This window comes from Astatotilapia calliptera, chromosome 20 (assembly GCF_900246225.1).
Source record: "Astatotilapia calliptera chromosome 20, fAstCal1.2, whole genome shotgun sequence".
In the NCBI taxonomy this organism is placed as follows: Eukaryota; Metazoa; Chordata; class Actinopteri; order Cichliformes; family Cichlidae; genus Astatotilapia; species Astatotilapia calliptera.
In genome coordinates this window covers 11,882,256-11,906,642 of record NC_039321.1, presented here as the reverse complement: position 1 = coordinate 11,906,642, position 24,387 = coordinate 11,882,256, and the positions used below count along the sequence as shown (strand labels likewise).

The 24,387-nt window shown below is 41.0% G+C and overlaps 1 protein-coding gene across 1 annotated transcript; it reads left to right on the top strand.

The window, feature by feature from the left end:
• The first annotated feature begins 1,949 nt into the window (after positions 1-1,949).
• renbp (renin binding protein) lies at positions 1,950-24,381 on the top strand. Its single transcript, XM_026153902.1, has 11 exons — positions 1,950-2,239; positions 5,594-5,699; positions 5,781-5,856; positions 5,940-6,015; positions 13,876-14,054; positions 15,217-15,444; positions 15,563-15,644; positions 15,797-15,972; positions 16,099-16,230; positions 20,336-20,423; positions 23,307-24,381. Exons 2-11 carry the CDS (start codon positions 5,599-5,601, stop codon positions 23,378-23,380), a joined length of 1,212 nt encoding a protein of 403 aa, XP_026009687.1. The 5' UTR covers positions 1,950-2,239; positions 5,594-5,598; the 3' UTR covers positions 23,381-24,381.
• The last annotated feature ends 6 nt before the right edge of the window (positions 24,382-24,387 follow it).

Here is a 24,387-nt window from a genome sequence, read left to right as displayed (position 1 = left end):
TTACTCATTATACATTACCCCAAAAAGTCTTAAAAAGATTAACTCCATAATCTATCAATTCATTTGGCGCAATAAAACACATTACATTAAAAAAATCACAACTCGTCAAAGATTACCCCAAAGGTGGTATAAAGACAATTGATTTTCAATCAGTGGTTGGAGTATTTAAAATTAACTGGATAAAAGCCTTCCTCTTGAAACGTCTGTGAAGGTTCTCAGTCATCCAGGTCATCGTAGTCAAAGGTGCTTGCAAAGAAAAGCGTCTGCACAAGTAAATTAAAGAAGTCCAGACGCTTTTCTTTGCAAGCTCCTTTGACTTCCTCTTGAAACCTGACTCCATGTGGTTCCATATCCCTAAAAATATTTTCAAAAAGGTGGGATGGTTGGATTTTCTCCTGAAATGTGATTTTGATATATTGAAGTTGCCTGTGAAACTGTCAGAATAATAATAATAATAATAATGGATTGCATTTATATAGCGCTTTTCAAGGCACCCAAAGCGCTTTACAATGCCACTATTCATTCACTCTCGCATTCACACACTGGTGGAGGCAAGCTACGGTTGTAGCCACAGCTGCCCTGGGGCAGACTGACAGAAGCGAGGCTGCCATATCGCGCAATCGGCCCCTCTGGCCAACACCAGTAGGCGGGAGGGTAAAGTGTCTTGCCCAAGGACACAACGACCAGGACAGAGAGCCCGGGGATCGAACCGGCGACCTATCATAAGCAGGTCTTGTCTTATTGGAAGATGGTTTTTGCCCATAACTTCATGCCACATTGCTCCACCTTGCGGAATAACAGGACCATTACAAGTAATAGGAAGTCATTGTTCATTAAGGAGTGGTATGAAAAATAGATAATTTTTATAACAGATTTACTTGATGAGAAGGGGCAGTTTCTCGAATTAGGTGTTTTTAAAGTCAAGTTTAACATTCAGTGTTCCCTTAGAGAATATAACAAGGTCTGTAAGGCGATCCCCTTACCTCTGTTAAGTTTGATACAAGGCTATTTATATTACTCTAAGGGACAAATTAGTTTATCTTCTTTACAGGTAAATCAGATTCCTTTAACTAATAAAAAGTGTAATAATAAAATCATAAACAATATATTTAAAAATGAATTATTTCACGATTTTAACAGTAACACAAAATTAAAAGGTAGTAAGGTTAAAATAACGAACAAATATACACACTTTTTAAAATGGCCTATCCCCCCCAAAGTCAAAGAAATGCAATTTAAAATAATTAATGAATATTGTCCAGCAGCTGAAATGCTTAAAAAAGGTTTGGGTTTGAGGTGGAGCCATGTGGATTTTGTTTACAAAATGAAGAAAGTATTGATCATTTGTTTTTTTTCCCCCTGCACAGTAACGACTGACTTCTGGCAGGATTTGGTTGACTGGTTGAGTGTAAGAATAGATGGGATGACCCCACTGACTCTAACACAGGTTTTATACAATAATGGCGATCCGTCTAAGGAACTTGCCATGCTCCACAATATGGTAATAATTATGGGCAAATACCACATTCATAAGTGTAAATGGCAAAACAAAAGACCTTTCCTAAGTGCATTGAAGATTGAATTGAAGTCTTTTTTGTCATCTTTAGAATTACTGAAGGATTCATGTAAAGATGCTGCTTTGATATGTGAAAATGGGACCCAGTTTCTATCCTTTTAATGAATATGTTTCGTTTGGTGTACCAAGTAAGCCGCATGTATGTTAAAGTGTTCACGGAAAGGATATTGTTAAATGTCATAAGAATGGCCTTCACACATATTTATATTGTTTTTTGTTTTTCTGTTAGTCTTCTCCTATCTCTTTTGTTTTCTTACTCAACATTTCAAGATGTTGTTGCACCAATGTTGTCTCCCAATGAGAGATTGTAAATGTGTGCAAAATATAACTAAATTAAACAAAACAAAACAAAACCAAATGACGGCTCACGGAGGGGGGGGGGGGTGGTGGCAAGATGGCGGAATAAGCGGTTGTACAATCTGCAGGTCTGATTAGGAAACGTGATTTTGATGTCCTGAAAAGTACCGACAAACAGTTACTCCAAAAGGAAGTCGAAGGCAAGCGAACCCCCCCTGGAAGTTACTTTGAGAGACCCTAAAAAAAAAAAATGACGAGTCAAGTGGCCGCGTGACCCGCTGTCCACTTCCTTATCTGATCATGTGATTAACAGAGCTAGCGAACGGAGCAGCTGGACAGACTATTCTTCACTATTTCAGCTTGAAGGTAATGGCAGCTTTATTAGTCCTTTTCTCAATATGAACGCATTGAGACGGCTACCAAAGGCACCGGTTTGTCCTTTTTACATGGCTGACAGCACGGAAATGACTTTCTGTTGTTTTTGCAACACAGGGAAAAAGAAATTAGAAATCCTTGGTGAAATTAATAGTTTTTAAACCAAACAGTATACCTTGCTAGTATAGTTAATATTGCTTTTTTTGCATGAGCTAGTTTAAATGTAAGATGACAGTGTTATTGTTGGCTATTGTGGCATAAAGTTATCTCTCTAATAGCCTTTGGTCATCTAATAATAAGTAAGTGGTGTTATTATGGGAAAACTAAAGCCCCTATGGAGAGAGGTTAAATTCAAAAACCTCACAAATGTATGTGGTATGGTAATAAGTTATGATTCACATCAGACAAAGGAATTTTAATTTACACAAAAATATACACCGATTTCAACAAAAAAGTCCCTTTTTACACACAATTTTTAATGTGTAACTTTACAAATGTGATCATTTTTACTTTCAAAAAGCTTCCTCTGAGTGTAAATGTCTACAGATATTTGACATGATGATGTCACATGTGTGAGGTTTCGAGACACTTTTTGCCTGTGGACTATGTTCTCTATGCTTATCTTTAGCTAGCTTAACAAATGTACATCATGGTAAAAAAAATTGGCTTAAAAATATTTTTCAGACTCACCGATTCTTCATGGATTTAATGGACGTTGCATTTATTTTTTCGAACCAAGCTCAATTTTTCCGATGTTTTGCATCCAAATAAACAGATTTGACCAATTAGATCGCTGCCTTTGGCAACAAGCACGCTCATAGCTCAAATCGGGCACCCCCAGCTGCCTCCTCTGGTGACTGGGGCAGATGTTGAGACCTGGCTGTCCTCACCCTGGGCGGCAACCCCCTCCTCTCCTGCTCACACTGGCCTTACTGATAAAACTGTAGTTAGGAGGGGTCGTCTCGATGAGAACAGCTCCACTGTTACTTTGGTCCAACCAAGTTTCAGTTAAAAACATAAAATCAAGGCTGAGCTCAGTGATTAAATCATTAATTAAAAATGTTTTCCCAGCTAAAGATCTAACGTTTAATAAAGCCAACTTAAGTGTTTTAGAGGTATTATTTGCCCCCCTCGTGTTTGGGAGCAGTCTGTGGCACACAAGGTATGTTTAATATATTTAAAGATCTTTTAGAGTGCAGCTCTCTGTGTTTTGACCAGGCCACATGTCTCCTTCTGTCACCTAAAAGTACAGAAATTTTAAAACCTTCTAGTAAACAGGGTCCCAGCTTCTCCTGGGAAAAGTCACCACTGCCATAATCCTCGCAGCCCGGACCCTCCACACATCACACATCAGACTGCGGAGACAGGGCATGAAGGTGGTAAGGAGGAACTAAGGGGGATGAGGCTGGGCAATGTGACTTCGATTGCTCTGTTGAGGGTGGGGCTTGATGGCGAACCTTTGGCTGCTCTGGTGGGGGGTTTATGGGGGACAAAAAGGGATTGGGACGGGGGTAGATCTGAGCCCAGCATTGACCCGCTCCATCATCTCCTCAGTGAATTTCAGGTGTAGGGAGGGGGAGGAGGGTGATGGCGTGTCAGGGGTTTGGGGGACTGGGGAAGGTCGTGGTCCCTGGTCCTGGTCGTTGGTGTTGTTGAGAGAGTTGGAGGCAAATAGGGACCCCTCTTCTTGCCTCTGATCTCTCTCCTTTCTGAAGCTCTTCGGGGGTGGGGGCAGATGAGGCTCCTCTTCAAGGTTTCTGCTGGGCTTTGTCTGTTCTTGGAGTACTGTTTGTTCCTCTATATGACATGACTCCTCCTATAGGCTAATTGCTATCTGCAACAACAATACGTCGTTCAAGTGGAACAGCGAAGCGCAAGTACGAAAGCTAAGGGGGTTGTCACATGATTCGGAAGGCATTGTGGGCTCAGCCAATCAGAGCCAGCGGATTTTGTTACACGGGCATTTTGCCGTAACACGGGCAAAAATATTGCCGTTCAGTGCCTTCGTAACTTGAATTTTTCGTTAAATGGGGTATTCGTAAGTCGCGGTTCCACTGTAATTTCCCACTGCACATCTGCTGATCTCTCACAGCACACCCAGTGGTTTTCAACATCTGATCTAGACAATACACAATAATCAAGTACACCCAAAGCAACTTTGTGTCAGGGGTGATACGCTCAGTATGGACAGTTGGCATTCCTAATGGAGTGGTTGCAAAAGTAATGCAGTTTCTTGTGATTGAGTCATGCAGTAATGAACCTGTAAGTGTTAGTTCTTTTGTCTGGTTAAGTAGCATGATGGTAAGTGGACTGGTTCTTGTATAGCACTTTTCTACTCTGCGCACTCAAAACACTTCACACAACTTGTCTCAGTCACACAAGTTCTTTCTGTGCTTACTATCTACCATCCACACACATTCATACTCCAAGGATATTTGATGTGCAGACTGAAGCAGCCAGGCATTAAATCACCAACCCTCTGATTAGTAGATGAGCTGAACTACATCCACCCGTGATGTTATGCTGGTATATTGGTAAGATTATGTTTGGGCATTAGTTTAATAGCAGCGACCAACCTCCAAACGGTTTTCAGTCAGGTTGGTTCAAGCAAAAAGAATTCCATTTGGAGAACAGAGTTACCTGCCAAAGCATGAATCTGGTGCAGTGGTTGCAAAGCAGACAGTTTCACTTACAAAGGATATAACTTTCTTTACACTTTTTATTTAATTATGTGGAAGCTGCAACAATTTCTTTTCTCTCTGAAAAATCACTGAGCAGCAAACCCCATGAGAGAATCATGTTTGTTTTTTATAGGTGAATATTCTGTATTTGTTTCCAGCTTTGTCTCTTACATACAGAGATTTATCTGGACTGTGTGTGTGTGTTTCAAAGACACTGACTTCCTCTAATGTTATTTTCAAAAATGTTATTTCAAGTTTCTTGAACGGTTGGTCCATGCAGTCTTTCACAACAGTCATGAGCCCTTCCCCATTTTTGTCCCAAGTCAGCCTCTCAGTGGTACACTTTTTACACCCAGTCATGTACTAAATAATCAGATTTATTTAGGATTTTCCACCTCTTTGTTTTTAAATTGCACCACTTTTACAAGCTTGTGTTGCCCTTGTTTCACTTTTCTGTTATCCCACCTAAAACCTATTCCAACTTCTAAAAAAATGTCAATTACAGTCATATTATTACAGTCACAATATTTTTGCAGATTTAAATACAGACATATTTGCATAATTCTACAGTTTCAGTACCACCTTTACACTTTAAACATATAACTATAAACCAAGAATCCATAAATTTTTTTCACAAACTAATTTTAATGTTCTTTTTGAACAGGAACAATGTCAGTGGTGACGCTTGAAAAGTGTCGAGAGAACATTCGGAAACAGTTGGACAATGTAGTGGACTTCTGGCTCAAATACTCTCTTGACAGAGTACATGGGTACTGCCTTTACACTGGAATATGTTTGTACTGCTATATTGTCCAAATCCTTGTAATGAGTTCTTTTGCTTTCTATTTTAGAGGCTTCTTCACGTGTATTGGAAAGGATGGGAAGATCTATGATGAGCTGAAATATGTCTGGCTGCAGGGTAGACAGGTGAACCTCGACAGTGATTGTAATAATCTGCTGTTACATTAGGTTGTTCAGTGTGAAGATTTTGCTATATATGTGTCTCACAGGTGTGGATGTATTGTCGCTTGTACCGAACCATGGATCGCTTCCACAAGCCTGAAATCCTTGAAGCAGCAACAGTTGGTGAGTGTGAATGTAATGCTTGACTATACAGCTCTGTATCATGAGCATTGTGTTTTTCTCAGAAATGACAGCGTCCAGTCGCTGTTACCGAGAGCAGCACATAATAAAGGTTTCTTGCATCTTTTTTAATATGCATTTACTGTGTATTTATATCACAAACGATAAATGTTAATCATTGACTTGACTGACTTGAAAGGTCTCATATCTTAGCAATCAATTTAGTTCTGCTTTTATGAGTTTGTTTTTTTAACATTCTAGGCCAGCGGTCCCCAACCTTTTTGGCACCACGGACCGGTTTATGCCTGACAATATTTTCACGGACCGGCCTTTAAGGTGTCGCGGATAGATACAACAGAAAAAAAGATTTATTCATAACACACGTGAAAAGACCCAGGAAAACCGAGTTAACGGTAAAAACGATAACAAAATAACGCTGCAGACCGATAAAAACCCTGAAAACTATACATTTCACACCTGAGCCTCTACTCTCGCGGCCCGGTACCAAACGACTCATGGACCGGTACTGGTCCGAGGCCCGGGGGTTGGGGACCGCTGTTATAGGCAACAAGGTATAAAGTATGACCTGTGATTAGTGGATGTTACTTCTAACACTGAAGCACCAAGGCCTCTGTTGAACAAAGGGGGGCCTGTCCAAACGAAGCCCATGTTGAAGCCCAAAGATAAGCAAGACCTCGTTTCTCTGAAATGATGCGACTGCCCTGTTATGTGATTGGAGCTGTTTTGTGAACTGGATCTGAGGATCATCACAAGCTTGCAGGGAGATTGTAAGCACATTAAAAAGGTGAAAAATATCGGCAGTTAGGGAGCATTCTGACATGATAGCTCCCAATAATAACAAATTATTATCTTCTCAAATCAGTTTAGAGAAGCTATCTATATAAAGGGTAGCACGATGGTGTGATGGTTAGTCCTGGTCCTGAGTTCGACTTCACCACCTTGCTGGGCCCTTTCTGTGCAGAGATTGCACACTGGCCACCCACTCACCAGCTCTGTAACTTTTAAGGGAGATAAACTTGGCTTTTGGAGGCAGAAACTCTTTCCCCAGCCCAAAGACTTTTTCCATCTTGAACAAACTTATTTCCCTTTTGTTGGGCTTACCCCTACCAGAGCTGCTTCCAAGCTCGCACTTCATACTACTCCTCTTTAATCCTTTTGTTGGTGGAGTGGTGGCCTGAGGATCAGGACCCTGTAACTGCTGCACTCCCTATTCCTTCATCCGGGAAGAAGTGGGGCTCCTGTTTCGGGCACTCAGCCTGTACCTGCCGACGTTGACACCAGCCAGAGCCGTTATTGTTTCGGTGAAATGAATTTCTACAATACTGTTACTGTTAATTCTACTCTCTGCAGTGTTTAAATGCTTACATATACACACAGTTACTGTCCGTCCACACATACGACTCGGTTCTGCTTCTATGCCGCAGCTTTGTTTACTTTTTCCCACCGAGGCTTCTAGACTTCTGATTGGCCAACATTTCTTCACGGTTAGGAATCTAGCGCCACCTGCTGCTTTGGCATGTTCATAGCAGCGTTTTTCTTCATTTCTGCCTTTATGTGTGGACGGGATTATTTTTTAAAACGGAAAATCTCCGTTTTCAAAAATACCCGTGTACGTGTGGACGTAGCCTCAGTCTCTGACTGGAAGCGCTAATTCGTCATTCGGCTTTTGTCAGACTAAAGTAACTGTTAAAACTGTTTGAAAAGCTAAGCTATACAACAAGGAGAGATTGAGAATTTCCTTTTAGTTCTCAGTTTATTTGATATTGACAAAAGTTAGTCAGTTTTGTCTGTTCTTCTGTAAAACAAACTAAGATTTATTTTTAGAATTAATACTTTGTTTCTAAGTGGAATTGACAATTTAGTCTGTTTCGTTTGTTCTATTTTGAAACTTAAACGCTTTAGCGGCTGCCTTTTGTGTAGTTTGCAATATTTGCCTTTATTTATCTGAAAAAGTCTCATGTTCCTTAAGTACATCTACCCTGTTGAACTTATTATGGGAAATAAATATTTAAATAAAAACAAGCTGCTGATTATTTCACATTTTACTTGTGAGCAACGGCACATTTAAATCTTACAAATATAGTTATTTGGCTTATATCGTGATAGATATCGTTATCGCCTGAAATTAAAAAAACACATCGTGATATGAAAAAATCTCATATCGCCCAGCTCTACCTTTAGGTCACTTGCTGGGCCACCCGGGGAGTTTCATCTCTGTAAAATCTTAGGTTGAGGTGACTGCTGCTGAGCCAGCCAACTCTGAAACTGAGTTTTACATCGCTAAAGGGGTGATCGTGGCTCAAGAGTTGGCAGTTCGTCTTGTAATCCGAAGGTTGCCGGTTCGAGCCCTGGCTCGGACAGTCTCGGTCATTGTGTCCTTGGGCAAGACACTTCACCTACCGCCTACTGGTGATGGCCAGAGGGGCCGATGGCGCGATATGGCTGCCTCGCTTCTGTCAGTCTGCCCCAGGGCAGCTGTGGCTACAACTGTAGCTTGCCTCCACCAGTGTGTGAATGTGAGAGTGAATGAATAGTGGAATTGTAAAGTGCTTTGAGGGTCTCGAATAGCGCTATATAAATGCAATCCATTATTATTATTATTATTATTATTATTATTAAAGCATCTCAATCAGAAATTGAGTTTTAGAGGCTGTTGCACCACCTAGGACCTCACCAAAGATCGTGTGTCTGATAAGGACTGAGCATCTACTCATGGCTGCTAACATCCTTTGTACTTGGACTGGCCAGCTTCATGCCTGCAGTGTGGTCTGAGCTAGGACCTTCTGGAGTCCCAGTTGCCAGGAGAGACTACACAGCCTGCGGTGCCACAGTCTTCAGCCTCAGTTGAGGGCCTTCCACAGACCCAGCATCCAGTGTTGGCTGAGCATCCTGTGTTGCCCTAGGCTCCAGAGTCAGCTATGGGTCCTGCACAGCCTCACCCAGCCTTCAAAGTACTTTGTGAGCCTTCAAAGTACTTTGTGAGCCTTGCACAGCCTAAGCTTTATGATATCCTGCATATCCTGAGAATCCTGAGCTTCCTGCATCTTCTTAGAGTCCTGAGATTTTAGTGAACCCCAAGTCTAGGCATTCTACGATTCAACATTCTACGCTGCCACGGATCCCCAACACTTCAAAGTCTTAAGTGCATGAGGGTCTCAGTCTTCACAGGGGGTCACTTGCTGGGCCTCCTGAGGAGATCCATCTCCTCCATCATCACTAGCCCCCAGACAAATAACTAGCGGTATCCTGTCGCCTACGCCTCCCCCAGCCTTTAGAGAGTTTCCTTCATTACTGGCCTCCAGAGGGTTTCCATGGCCTTTGTCACTGGCCTCCAGCAAAGGCACCAGAGGTACTCTGTACTCTCTGTCGCCAACAGCCTCCAAATGGTTTTCTTCACCTCAGGTGCTGCTGACCTCCAGCCAAACCTCCTGAGGTGCTCCTCCATTGTCACTGGCTGCCTCCTTGGGCACCAGAGTGATTTCATCACTGGTCTCTTGGACATTCAATTCAGTTCAGTTCAATTCAATTTTACTTATATAGCGCAAAATCACCGCAACAACAAGATGTTTAATATTGTAAGGTGAGGCCCCTACAATAGTACAGAGAAACCCCTTATGAACAAGCAATTAGGCAGAAGTGTGAAAGAAAAACTCCCTTTTAGGAGCAGAACCGGGCTCAGGAAGGGGCAGTCTTCTGCTGTAACCGGTTGGGGGTGAAGGGAGGAAGACAAGACATAAGACATGCTGTGGAAGAGAGCCAAAGATTAATAATAACTCGTAATTAAATGCAGAGGGGGTGTATAAACAAATGGTGAATAAAAAGGAGTGAGAGAAGGAGAAATGCCCAGTACATCATGAGAAGCCCCCTGCAGCCCAAGTCTATTGCAGAATAAGTAAGGGAGGATTCAGGGTCACCTGATCCAGCCCTAACTATAAGCTTTGTCAAAAAGGAATGCTTTAAGCCTAATCTTAAAAGTAGTGAGGGTATCTGTCTCCCAAATCCAAGCTTGGAGCCTCTTCAACAGATGAGGGGCCTGAAAGCTGAAGGCTCTGCCTCCCATTGTACTTTTTAATATCCTGGGAACCACAAGTAGCCTAGCAGTGTGAGAGCGAAGTGCTCTATTTGGGGTGATATGATGCCATGAGGGTGTAAGTCCGTCTGAGTGATTTCCTTTCTTTTATCTTTTGCTGCTTGTTCTGGGATAAAGCTTTCATTTCTTTATACAAGTTAGTGATGTTGCCACAGTAGAGAATTTCAAAGGAAAAAACTGTCTATCCGGTTGTTCAGTGATGACGCGACGAATCCTACTTCCGGGCCTAAAGTAGTCTGCGTTTAATATGGCTTTTGTGTTGTTAACATGTTTAATGTTTTGTATTTTCTTCTATTTGATCTCAAAAAGCTCCTAAAACACTCAGTGATCACTGTTGACCTTCCTCGGCTTTTATTACCGCTAATCATTTATTTAAGCTCAGTTTTTAAAACCTTAGGATGTAACTACAGCCCAGCCCATGCAGCAGTATATGAAGTTTGGTCCTTTTACAGCATCCTGCCATGCGATTACATTTGTTCCTGACGACCGAGAACACTCACGTTAACTTTTAGTTAACGTGAGTGGGAAAAAAAGTTAGCTTGTTTATATTATGCTAACATAGCTGTGTCGCTAGCGGTCACGTAGCACATCATTATATACCAGCTAGCCCAACTTCAGTAACCCTACAAACGTCACTGCTTTTTAGTTTTCTGTCTTCATTTATGCTGGAAGTGATAGCAGAGCTGTACGTTTTAATTTGTTTCCAAAACCCCGCAGTCAGGACATGCTATATTGTATTTAGATAGAAGCTAGCGAACTAACTCCCTGCTAACTTCTAACTCCGTTAAATGTCATAAATTCCGTTTTCATGGATGCCTGGATCTTAAACTCAATTGTTTCACCTGGTAGAGCAGAACGCTGATCATTTTATTAAAGATGAAAGACTTTAGACAGTTTTTCAACTCTCAGTAATGCCATAGTGATCGTTTGATATATGGACCTGCAGCGGAGTTTAGGTCCAGACACGGCTAGTGACGTCAGACTGAACAACCGGATAAATTGTGAAATTAGTCCAGAATAATGTTCCTCAACGTAAAATGGCAAAAATATCTCATCATCTATAGTTCCTTATCAACAAAAGAGTCAGCTAATGTTGAGAAATCTCTGTTCCCGAGTTGAATGTCTGTGATATTTGGACCCTCAGGTGGCACTGCAGTAAAACTAGGCATGATTCTGTCACAGGAATCACTGCATAGGATCGGGAACACTTCCTGATTAAAGTTAAAGATTAAAGTTTAAAGCTCTATAACACAAAGAGGAAGCTACCTTCTTCTCTTGGCCAAAGATTATTTGAAATGGACTGAGGAAAAGTGGAAAACTGTTCATTTCAGATCAGTTGAAATTCTTTTTGGAAAACACATCCTCTGACCTGATGAAGTGAGAGACCATCTGGCTTGTTATTGTCACTATTTGCAGGCTAAGGACTCGAATGCTGACTCAGGAGACAAGCTGTTTAATGAGTTGTAAAAATCCATAAACGTAAATACAAAGTCTAAAGCACAAAGCAACACAAAATACAAAGGGACACAGAGAGAATCACAAAGGGCTAGAAAACTGAGTAAACAGAGCTACAACCCAGATCTAATTCACTAAAATACAGAACCCAAGAAGAGTCAAAATAGAAACTAGAATTAAAGAATATAAAACAAGCTAAACACACTTTATGAAATTCTACAAGAAAATCCACAGATCCTGGGATCATGACAGTGTAGTGTAGCAGATGTATGATGATGCCACTGTTTAGGACTTTGTGAAAGGACAAAATTAAACCGATTCAGCACACTAGCATGAGCATAAATGCACTACAGGTATGTTGGTAAATAAAGGTATGTTGCACATACAGGCAGAAATTTCTCTGTGACTCTACTGATCGTGTGCTTAGAGCTTGTTCCTGTGATGTCATGATTGTCAAACCATTGGTAGTATATTGATATCAGCCAATTCTTCTGCCAGTGGTACATGCCTTACAGGGGCTGTCTTTACATGATGGTTTCTCTTTTTGCTCCTCTTCTTTCTTGGATTTCAGCTGTCTGAGATATTCACTAAGCACATGGTCAGTTGGGGGTCTTTGTGATATACTCTTGGATCTTTGTTGTTACAGTCTGAATAGCAGGCTCAGGGTGCTGGACTTAAAAACCTTCCATGCATGGAAAGGAGTTTTCTTGTCTTGATGTCAGTGTCTTCTGTCTCCTCCGTTGGCCAGCTGATGATCCCAACAGGGTATCTGATGACCGTTACTGCGTAGTTGTTGATAGCCCGGATCTTGTTCTTCCTGTTCAGCTGACTCCTCAGAACACCTTACTCTCTGGATGTATTTGGTGGTTGTGGCTTTCCTAGCGGCTTCTTCATGGGTCCCATTTGCCTGTGGGATTCCAAGGTAGCTATCTTCGATGTCTACAGTGTTGCCTTCTGGTAGTACAATCCCCCCAGTTCTTTGTTACCATCCAACTACGCATTTCCAATCCTAATAACATTATGATGTCATTGCTGTAGATCACATGTGTCAAAGTCAAGGCCTGCGGGCCACATCCGGCCCAGCGTACATTTATATCCGGCCCGCGAGATAATTTTATATAGATTTATTATTATTGTTATGCATGGCCCGGCGATATGAGGCGCTAATAATATACAAACAACAGATCCCATAATGCAGCGCTGCAGCCTCCTTGCTGAACGCTAGGCTAACTGGGAACATTCCCGCGTCAATCAAGTCAAACTTCTGTTATTGCGCAGCTAGCCGCTCACAATGGTGGAGAGAAAAGTTGATTCTGAAAGCAGAGCCTTTCAGTGCCAGTGGGTGACTGAATATAGGTTAAACAGACATTGCTGGTAAACCCGTGTGTCTTATTAGTGGAGCTAATGTGGCTGTAATTAAGGAATTTAATTTAAGACGGCACTACGAGACAAAACATCAGGATTAGCTGAAAAACCTAAATGCATAAACTACAGAAGGTAGAAGAGCTAAAGAAGAATCTGACATTTCAGCAGACGTTTTTCACCAGAGCAAAATCACAAAGTGAAGCTGTTGTGAAAGCAAGTTTTATTGTAGCAGAGGAGAAAGCCAAATCAGCCCGGTGTCGTGCCAAAGTAGGTATCCCCGACAGAATTTGTTTCCCCTGCGTTGGGAGCAAACGTCGGGCTCTTCAAATCACGAACAAACAGTATCCCACATTCTTGATTTTTAGTTCACAAACACTTCTTGTAATGACTAACTACTCCTGACATTTTGGAGATGTTAGCTCTTTATACAGTAAAGTTACAGTGGGATACAAATAATATCAGGCTAACCCTGCCGTAATTTGTTCCCCCTGTCTATCACGGACAAACGGTATCCAACAGTTGTTTGTTTTTAAACCCATTTTGCACAGAGAGGCATTTTTAAAAAAAAAAAAAAGTATTAATAGAAATGTTGAATATTATTACACAGGAAAAAAACAACTACATGTAAAATAACATCTTTCTTGTAAAACAAAAGGGGGGGCCCAGCAAAAAAAGTTTGGGAACCACTGGTCTAACCGATGGTGATTTGCTGCCACCTGCTGCCAGCTTCAGGTGGCACATAGCCCCATTGATGGCTGATCTGGTCCGTGACTCATATCGCTGATTTTCTGCACAATTTCACTCTTGTTGTTTTTGAAGTCTGAGAATAGATGTTCTGAAATCTTAATGAATGATTCTTTTATATTTTCTCTATCAGTGAACAGCTTCCTGTGGGTTCATACCAATGTTCTGTTGTTCTGTCTGAATCATAGGAGGAGCATTCCTGAGAAAGTTTGCTCGTGTGTCCAGTAGCAGCGGTCAGTGGAAATGTGCCTTCTGCCTGACGAGAGATGGTAAAGCGCTCAAAGTTCAGAGAACCATATTCAGTGAGTGTTTCTACATCATGGCTATGGATGAACTGAGCAGGCTAACTGGTGACAAGGATATGCAGGTATATGTAACTGTTAGTGTAATCTTCTTTAGTTATACCATATGTTTGCCACCTCTCTTAGTTGTCTTATCTTAAGCCTATTGACATTTCTGTTCCTAGTTATTATTGATCAGTGCAGTGGAAAGAAGTCTTCCAAAAATTCTATGCGAAAAAAACCCTTTTTATTTAATTACACTAGTATTTGGCATTTTTTTCATGGGTGCCTTTTCTTGTGTTAAAGAAATGCAGTAAAGGATCAAGTAAAAAGTCAAAAAGATCAGGCTCTGAAACATAAAAACCTAAAAAGTAGCTCTTTGAAGGACAATTCTGCTACAAGCTACTATGCAAAGTGAACTCAACCCATGTTGTTGTGATAATAAAACACTATTAGTACATGACAATACAAATGTTATTCAAATCTAAATACAACTTCTAATAAATGTATTTAGTTTTAATCAGTGGAAGAGAATTTTCCAAAACAACTGTTCTGTTGCCTACATTATAGAGGGTGGCATTAACTCCACACACCGATTACCCAAATTTCCTTCTGGGTCAACCTTTGAGATCAATAAAGTTTTATTGAATTGAACTGAATTGAATCTAAACAGGAAAACCAGTGCAGTCAGGGCTTAAAGTGGGATTCAGAGGAATCTCAAAATCAATTGTAGTAGCTCAGTGTAGGAAAAAGAATCACAACTCACCTTGAGGCGACTTATGTTGTGATTTGGCGCTATATAAATAAAATTGAATTGAGTTGAATTTTGTTTTTGAGCTGCAGTAGTTTCTTTGTGTGATCAGCTGACCTGATGCTCTTTGTCAGAATCTTACAGAATTGAATTCAGCAGACTGTAAGCAGACGTTTCACTAGCTATCTTTGATCTTTATACCAGACCATATACAGCTGCTGTAAAGGTGGAATTTATTGAATTAATTAAGGGGAAATAAACAGACTTTCCGGCAGTAGAAGATTTAATGCCAATAAACATTGTTACAACAAAGAAATAATCTGCCAAACACTAATTTTTTTTTGTGATTGTTAAGTTTAGTTTTCTTCTGACATTCATTCTGATCATACAATTGGCATAAAAAACATGCCCACCTCAGAAGCAGAGTGTTTGAGTTTGAGTTATAGCTATGTTACCATTTCTACAACATTATCTCTCACCCCTCTTATGTGTTTCAGCTGGAAGCTGAGCAGATGATGGAACAGCTAATTTACTGGGTTCAGGTAGACCCTTCAGGCCTGGGCCGGCCCCAACTTCCCGGGGAGGTTCCCATCAACAGTTTGTCAGTTCCCATGATGCTCATGTGCCTGGTGCAACAGTTAACCGAAGGCCGTGGACAGGAAGTTGCTCAGAAGTACAAAGAACTGGGAAACTGGTGTGTAGAGCAGATCCTACAGCACATCCAGGTTTGGACACAGACAACACTCTGCTGCTTTTTCTGTCACAGTTGTATATTTTATCAAGTACCTTCTATTCATAAATACAGTTATTTTTCCTTCTCATCTTCTGCATCTTTTAATGCAGAGAGCTGGCACAGCTATCTTAGAGAACGTGTCAGTGGATGGATCTGAACTGCCGGGTTGCCAGGGCCGACTGCAGAATCCAGGTAAATGCTCCACAGCCTGCTGACCCAGATGGCTATGAGCAAAGTCCGTCCCTGTGGAAACAGATATTACACTCTTGTCCTCTCCTTAGTTGCTCACTTCATCATTTTCCATGTTTTTTTGTCCTTCCCACTAATAACTGGTGCTGACTCAGGCCATGCCTTGGAAGCAGGCTGGTTCTTGATGCTGTACGGTGCACAGTCCGGGGACAAGGAAATACACAGAACTGCCATCAGAAACTTTGTGGAGCTCCCTTATCAGTATGGCTGGGACAAAGAACACGGTGGCCTCTTCTACTTCCTGGATGTGGATGGTCACTGCCCCACACAGGTTAACCTGTCATCTCTACACATGATTATGTTTTTATTATACACAAAATTCTGTTTCAATTTGCATTCAATAGTAGTTTGCATTCATCACTTTATGATCAGCCATGTTGCTTTTGTGTCTGAGCAGCTAGAGTGGAGCATGAAGCTGTGGTGGCCACACTGTGAGGCTCTCATCGCGTTCCTCATGGCCTACAGTCACACCAGGAAGCCTGAGCTGCTGGAGATATTCTCAGAAGTTTACCAGTACACTTTTAGCCATGTGAGTTGATACGGCACTGGCCACACGGCATAGCAAGAGTACTCTGTGCTTTTGTCATTAAATATTTTGAGTATTTAAAATTTTTGAGAAATAAGTAATTTCCTATTGATATGAAATATCAACGACTACCTGATGTTACAGAGATTAGTTTAAAGACTGGAAGCAGGCAGGAAACAGCAACTTCCTCTTTTTACCTTTAAGGCTCTACGATTTTTTTTGTTGAGTAAAGTTTTGGAACAAAACCTAAAAACACACAAAAAGCCATATAGTCCAAACGAAACAGTAAACAGTCTGGGTGGTTGGGCTGACCTAAATGGTGGAGTTGTAGCAGTTCAGGCCATGGAACAAGGCAGTTAAGAGGTTTTTTTTTTCTGGCTCAGGGTGAGCATGAAGAAAATTCTTTTTTACTCACCCTTGAGGTGGTTGCAAAGACCTGGGTTTTGGTTGATCTCAGCAGGGCTGCAGGCTTAGATGAAGATCAGGGTCAGGCGGAGGCCCTACACAGGCTTGAAAGCAGCCTCTGGTAGTAGCGAGGAGTGCCGCCAATTGGAGACCCGCTTCCTTCTCACAAAGGGGCAGAAGTGGTACAAGTGTTGGCAGGCTCCTCTTCTGCTTCAGCTCACAATTCTGACACCATGGAGGTAAGTGAGATGCAGACTGGCTGTGGTGGTAAAGAGGAGATTTGCTGCTGCATTTAAGTAGCAGCTGGGCCGGATAGGAGTAGCTGCAAGAAGTAACAATCGCTGAACCAATGTGAGCAAATAAACCTGAAAGTGAGATTCCTGAGCCGTGTCGGGTCCTTTAGTGTTACAGTCAGCAAATGGATATGTCTTTATAGTCTTTGACAGGAAGAAGTCTTCTGCTTAGATCAAGGCCATACCTCAGAGGAGTCCAGTAAGGTCAAATAGTTTGAAGGATCATCCAAAAAAGAGCGAGGTACGTATGTGAAGACCAGGGAGCACTGGAGCAGAACTCTACAGCACTGACCCAACTCTCCCACGAACAGTTTCAGAGACAGGAGGTGCCATTATGGAACACCACTGTAGTGGAAGTAATGAAATGAATTCAGGGAATAAGCAAAGGATTCTAAATCATTACCAATCGAGGTACTATGACAATCAGCAGTGTTGGGAAGGTTACTTTTAAAATGTATTCCACTACAGATTACAGAATACATGCCCCAAAATGTATTTTGTAATGTATTCCGTTACGTTACTCAATGAGAGTAACGTATTCTGAATACTTTGGATTACTTAATATATTATCAATTTTTTTTACAACTACATGAATGTCCTATTGCTGTGTGATTTATGGTAAATGGCCTGTATTTATATAGCGCTTTACTAGTCCCTAAGGACCCCAAAGCGCTTTACATATCCAGTCATCCACCCATTCACGCACACATTCACACACTGGTGATGGCAGCTACATTGTAGCCACAGCCACCCTGGGGCGCACTGACATTGCTGTGTGATTTATTACTTTTACTGAAGGTTACTCTCCACACCAATACCAACTAGATTTTTAAATCTTAATATAAAATGAGTAACAGTAGGGTGGACATTAGGTAAGGCTGCACTTTTTGCAGCGATCTCGTATAGAAAACTATTCCACATGTATATAAAACAGGTCCGCGGCTCCGAACCGTAAAGGCGTAAAACCATAAAGGGACCTCTGTCTAATACGTTAGGTTCTCTGTCAGGCTCGTAGCCGAAATCTAGCTTTACTTTACTTTGTTGTCTGGGTCAACTTTGCTAGCAAGAGACAGAGGCGTTGAAAGGCTGCTCCAACTGAACTTATTGTTTCGGAGAAAAACACGAACACATTGTACAGTCGAGTCTTAATAGCTTACTTACAACTGGGCTCGTCAGGCACTCTTTTTGACTGAAGTGGTTATTATTATATTTACATGCTTCCATCTCCTGTTTCTGCTCTGTGACAACTCGTACTTTTCCACTCTCTTTTTTTCTCCCTCCCTCGCTCTCAGGAACATAACGGGTATGGCAGTCCATTCTCCCTGCAGCACGGACTACACTGCCCATGAGGCTACGTTCTTTAGGTCTATGTCTGTAACACTCTGCCTATTGCCCTCTTATTAAATAATTTTTGAGAATTTTTTTTCAAAAATATTTCTTCACGTCATTTTGCGGGCCGCAAGTAGAGGTGTCATGGGCCGCAAGATTGAGACACACGCATTAAGAGCCTCTTAATGCGTGTTTTGTTTGGGTTTCCACCGGCGTGGAATTACCCCCCAAAAATAGAGAGAGCATAGTCTAATATATGAAACAGAAAAAGAGCCGTGTAATCCATTTATTTCAACAAAGTAACTGTATTCTGAATACCACCCTTATAAACGGTAACTGTAACGGAATACAATTACTCATATTTTGTATTTTAAATACGTAACGGCAGTACATGTATTCCGTTACTCCCCGACACTGACAATCGGGCAGCAGCTGAACGCTGGATTCTGTCCGTAAGTAAGGCAGGTGATGAAATGAGGAAGAGTAGGCATGAAGAATGGAGAAACTGGAGCCCAACCCCCCCAACCACAGCCTAGCTGGGCGGAGCTTAACTTACTTGAAACAGAGAGTGTTAGAAAATGCAGAAAACAAGATTGACTGGCTATGACGAGGTTATGTTGATGTTGTAGATGGAGAGATATGTATAAATACTGTATAAATGAAGATTACGAGTTATATTAAAAAGAATTTACATTTATAATAATTCAGTTTGCATTTTTTTGTCTATTTCTAAATTGCAGGCTTTAGGATTATTGTGTTTTTTCATTTGACTCCAGTTACTGAAATCCTCACAAATGCCAGGAGTTACACAGGGTCAGATTTACCAGCAGGAAAAGAAAATGTGATTGGACATGAGCAGAAACTCGTCTCACTGTGATAACCATTTCATTTTACTTTAAAGGCTATATGTGTACTCCTGTTTATTTAATCCAAAGTTTTATTTTTAAAATCCATTTTAATTTGACTCCAAGATATTGTTTTCCCTGCTTTCAGTCTTTATGCAATACTAAACTAACCATATCCCAGCTTAAATAGTGCTGAACTATGACTTTTCAAGTGTAAAAGGCTAATTTAAGGACAAAGGAAAAGAGAAGTTCAGTGTGAACTCATACTAGACTCCATAATAATGTGACTTGTGTCTGCTGTGGTGAAACTAGTGTCGAAAGATGAGCTAATTTGATACTTTGTGAAAAACAGGATAGTCATTTTAAATAAACAGGAGTACACATATAGCCTTTAAAGTAAAATGAAATGGTTATCACAGTGAGACGAGTTTCTGCTCATGTCCAATCACATTTTCTTTTCCTGCTGGTAAATCTGACCCTGTGTAACTCCTGGCATTTGTGAGGATTTCAGTAACTGGAGTCAAATGAAAAAACACAATAATCCTAAAGCCTGCAATTTAGAAATAGACAAAAAAATGCAAACTGAATTATTATAAATGTAAATTCTTTTTAATATAACTCGTAATCTTCATTTATACAGTATTTATACATATCTCTCCATCTACAACATCAACATAACCTCGTCATAGCCAGTCAATCTTGTTTTCTGCATTTTCTAACACTCTCTGTTTCAAGTAAGTTAAGCTCCGCCCAGCTAGGCTGTGGTTGGGGGGGTTGGGCTCCAGTTTCTCCATTCTTCATTCTTCTTCATCTTTCTCTGACTTTGATGGAAAATTTCATGAAGGAAATATGAAGGGGAATTTATAAAGGACAGTCATGTTTGGAGTTTCATTATTAGATTAGACCAGATTACAATTAATAATTGACCTCGGATCGCCTTGTTATGGAAGGTTTATTAGGAAATATTTGTTTGCATTCAGCATATTCTGATCCAACAAATATTATTCCAAAGTTTTATTTTTAAAATCCATTTTAATTTGACTCCAAGATATTGTTTTCCCTGCTTTCAGTCTTTATGCAATACTAAACTAACCATATCCCAGCTTAAATAGTGCTGAACTATGACTTTTCAAGTGTAAAAGGCTAATTTAAGGCTCTTTGACCGTTGTTGATTATGTCAAAGAGAGAACTTTAAAGAATGTAACGCTGGGTGATCGTGCGTGTTTCTGTTTCCAGTTTCCTGATGCTGAGAATGGTGAGTGGTTTGGCTATTTGACACAAGAAGGGAAAGTAGCACTGGATTTTAAAGGCGGTCCCTTTAAAGGTAAGAGCATAGTTAAGATGTAGCAACAGCAGGAAGTTCTGAAATGAGGGAAATAAATGACAGGAGAATGTAGAGTAACTTGTAAAATGGGCTTTGTATGTTTTAGTTACCTGCACAACACTCCTTGATCTGCACTCAAATTTCAGTGAAGATGTTGAGTGCTGCATATTTTAGGCCCCAGGTTGTAAAAAAAAAAAAAAAATGAGGGAGAATGTATAAAGTGGAACACATATTTCTGTAATGTTTAATAATTTGACACGGATGTAATGATGGTGCTGGGCATGTCTATTAATTCTGACTGTCTCTGGGTAAGCTGTGAGATAATAACAGTTATGTGATGGAAGCCAAATTAATTTTTATCAGCATCTGCTTGCAGCCATTACCACATGGCATGACAAACACGAGGAAAAAAAAAACAAACTGAATTTTGTCCCTAGTAGTTATGGGATCCATCGTTTCTGCTGTGAAATGAGTGGCATTTCTACAGGGTGGGCCATTTATATGGATACACCGTAAAAACATGGGAATGGTTGGTGATATTAAAGTCCTGTTTGTGGCACATTAGTATATGTGAGGGAGCAAACTCAAGATGGGTGGTGACCATGGTGGCCATTTAGAAGTCGGCCATCTTGGATACAACCTTTGTTTTTTTTCCAATAGGAAGAGGGCCATGTGACACATCAAACTTATTGGTAATGTCACAAGAAAAACAATAGTGTGCTTGGTTTCAATGTAACTTTATTCTTTCATGAGTTATTTACAAGTTTCTGACCACTTATAAAATGTGTTCAATGTGCTGCCCATTGTGTTGGATTGTCAATGCAACCCTCTTCTCCCACTCTTCACACACTGATAGCAACACCGCAGGAGAAATGCCAGCACAGGCATCCAGTATCTGTAGTTTCAGGTGCTGCACATCTCGTATCTTCACACCATAGACAATTGCCTTCAGATGACCCCAAAGATAAAAGTCTAAGGGGGTCAGATCGGGAGACCTTGGGGGCCATTCAACTGGCCCACGACGACCAATCCACTTTCCAGGAAACTGTTTATCTAGGAATGCTCGGACCTGGCACCCATAATGTGGTGGTGCACCATCTTGCTGGAAAAACTCAGGGAACGTGCCAGCTTCAGTGCATAAAGAGGGAAACACATCATCATGTAGCAATTTCAAATATCCAGTGGCCTTGAGGTTTCCATTGATGAAGAATGGACCCACTATCGTTGTACCCCATATACCACACCAAACCATCACTTTTGTTGTTCCAACAGTCTTGGAGGGATCCATCCAATGTGGGTTAGTGTCAGACCAATAGCGTTGGTTTTGTTTGTTAACTTCACCATTCACATAAAAGTTTGCCTCATCACTGAACAAAATCTTCTGCGTGAACTGAGGGTCCTGTTCCAATTTTTGTTTTGCCCATTCTGCAAATTCTGTGCACCGATCTGGGTCATCCTCGTTGAGATGCTGCAGTAGCTGGAGTTTGTAAGGGTGCCATTTGTGAGTAGCTAATATCCGCCGAAGGGATGTTCGACTAATGCCACTCTCCAGTGACATGTGGCGAGTGCTACGCTGTGGGCTCTTGCTGAATGAAGCTAGGACAGCCACTGATGTTTCTTCATTAGTGACAGTTTTCTTACGTCTACATTTTGGCAAATCCAACACTGAACCAGTTTCACGAAACTTAGCAAGCAGTTTGCTAACTGTAGCATGGGAGATGGGTGGTCTCGTACGGTGTCTTGCATTGAAATCTGCTGCAATGACCCGGCTACTGCGTTCACCAGATATCAACACAATTTCGAGCCGCTCCTCACGTGTTAACCTCTTCGACATGTCAATGGCTGTGAACAAAGAGAAACTTGTAAATAACTCATGAAAGAATAAAGTTACGTTGAAACCAAGCACACCATTGTTTTGTGTCACATGGCCCTCTTCCTATTGAAAAAACAAAAGTTGTATCCAAGATGGCCGACTTCTAAATGGCCACCATGGTCACCACACATCTTGAGGAGTTTGCCCCCTCATATACTAATGTGCCACAAACAGGACTTCAATATCACCAACCATTCCCATTTTATTACGATGTATCCATATAAATGGCCCACCCTGTACAATGATTTGATTCCAAAGGCAGCACAGTGGAATAGTGGTTCACACTGTGTCCTCACAGCAACAAGGTCCTGAGTTTAATTCCACCATCAGGCCGGGATCTTTCTGTGTGGGCTTTGCATGTTCTCCCCATGTTTGCGTGGGTTCTCTCCAGGTACTCTGACCTCCTCCCACGGTCCAAAAACATGCAGTTAGTGCGACAGACTAGCAACCTGTCCAGGGTGTAACCCGCCTCTCGCACTGCAAACCTGAATTGGATAAGCAGAAGAGAATGGATGGTTTGGTTCCAATGATCTCTTTAGAGGAAAGGATCACTATAAATGAACACAAGGTTGTTCTGAATCATCACCTTGATGCTGCGCTTCTCCATTGCTCCCTGTGAAAGCCATTGCATACAAATTGCATTATTTTCATACTTATCAAACCATTCAGACCTTAGACCTCACCCCAGCTGAATGCTTCGAGAGATACTGGACTAAGATGTTTGGTCTCCACAAATCATCAGATGAAATACCTTGAAAGATTAGTACTAATTCCTCCAACAGAGTTCTAGAAACTTGGAAAATTAATGCCAAGCAGCACTGAAGCTGGCCTAGTAGCACATGGAAACCAAACCAAACAAGTTTTTTTCATTTGTCATCTATCAGCATGAAAGGGTCTTTCTTCTGTGTTTTAGCTGCATCAATTGTTTTAAAATCCCAACAATCATTTTATTGTGAAAAACTTTTCTGTTTTAACATAATGGTAAAGTAGCTGTTTCGTCTGTTCCTCAGGGTTCTTCCACGTGCCTCGTTGCCTGTACATGTGTGAGCGCATTCTGGATGACTTGCTGGAAAACAAGGACTGAAGATTCTGACATGAATGATAAAGGGATTCATGTCAGGGATTGAACTTGTGCATTACTTAGAATCACGAATAATCAAATTATAAAGCAAAATTGTCTGATTCTTTGTGCATTCATCCAGGTTTCAGTTAAAATCTTACCTTTGTAGGGGTTTCTAAAATACCCAATGCTAAGGGTGGGAATAAAAAAAGAACACATTAACCTTGAGATATACATTTCCAATCATTCATTCATTTTTCATTGAAGACCTTCAGCTTTAATTCAATGTTTGAAAGTAAATAAATGGTTCGTTTGACTGAATCTGGGTAGAGTAGTGACCCAGTTCCAATGGCAGCTCGCGCAGGTGATCTGTAATGCTTCAGATCATAAGCGGTTCCTTCCCATCATTCTGGTACAAGTTAATTTTGCTTTCTTCGGTCCAACAATGTTTTTTTCAGTAGCTGTACAGCAGCTATCACCAGTGATGTCACAGTCACAGCAGTGCAGCAACAATACATCACAGGCTCAAGGGGCGTCAGTAAGTTTGCCCTTATTTGCATCAGGAACATTTCAGCTGAATAATTTTGATGAAGATAATTTTTCACCACAGTTGAAGTTTTGCAAAAATGTGGATGAGATTTGTATTTAACTCCCCTGTGCAAAACCTGTGCTTCACACTTGGTATTTACACCTCATAATTTACTGAATTTCCCCACAAAGCACTCCACAGATGTACAACAGCTGGTAGTACATCCATCCATCCAATTTTCTTCCTCTCATCCAATCCCAGCGGTCACAGGAGAGGGAGGGTAAGCCTAGGACAGGTCACTAATCTTTCACAGGGCTAAGACATATAGACATATGTTTTTATGCTCATATTTTTACAGAAAATATGGATTTTTAAACTGGAACCTTCAGGCCTTTTAAAATGTTATTTTACTACTGTTCTATGTGATCTATACACTTCCATGTCAGGAAATAAATTGTATACTAAAATAATAAAGCTGCTGATGCAGATGCTTTCATTCAGC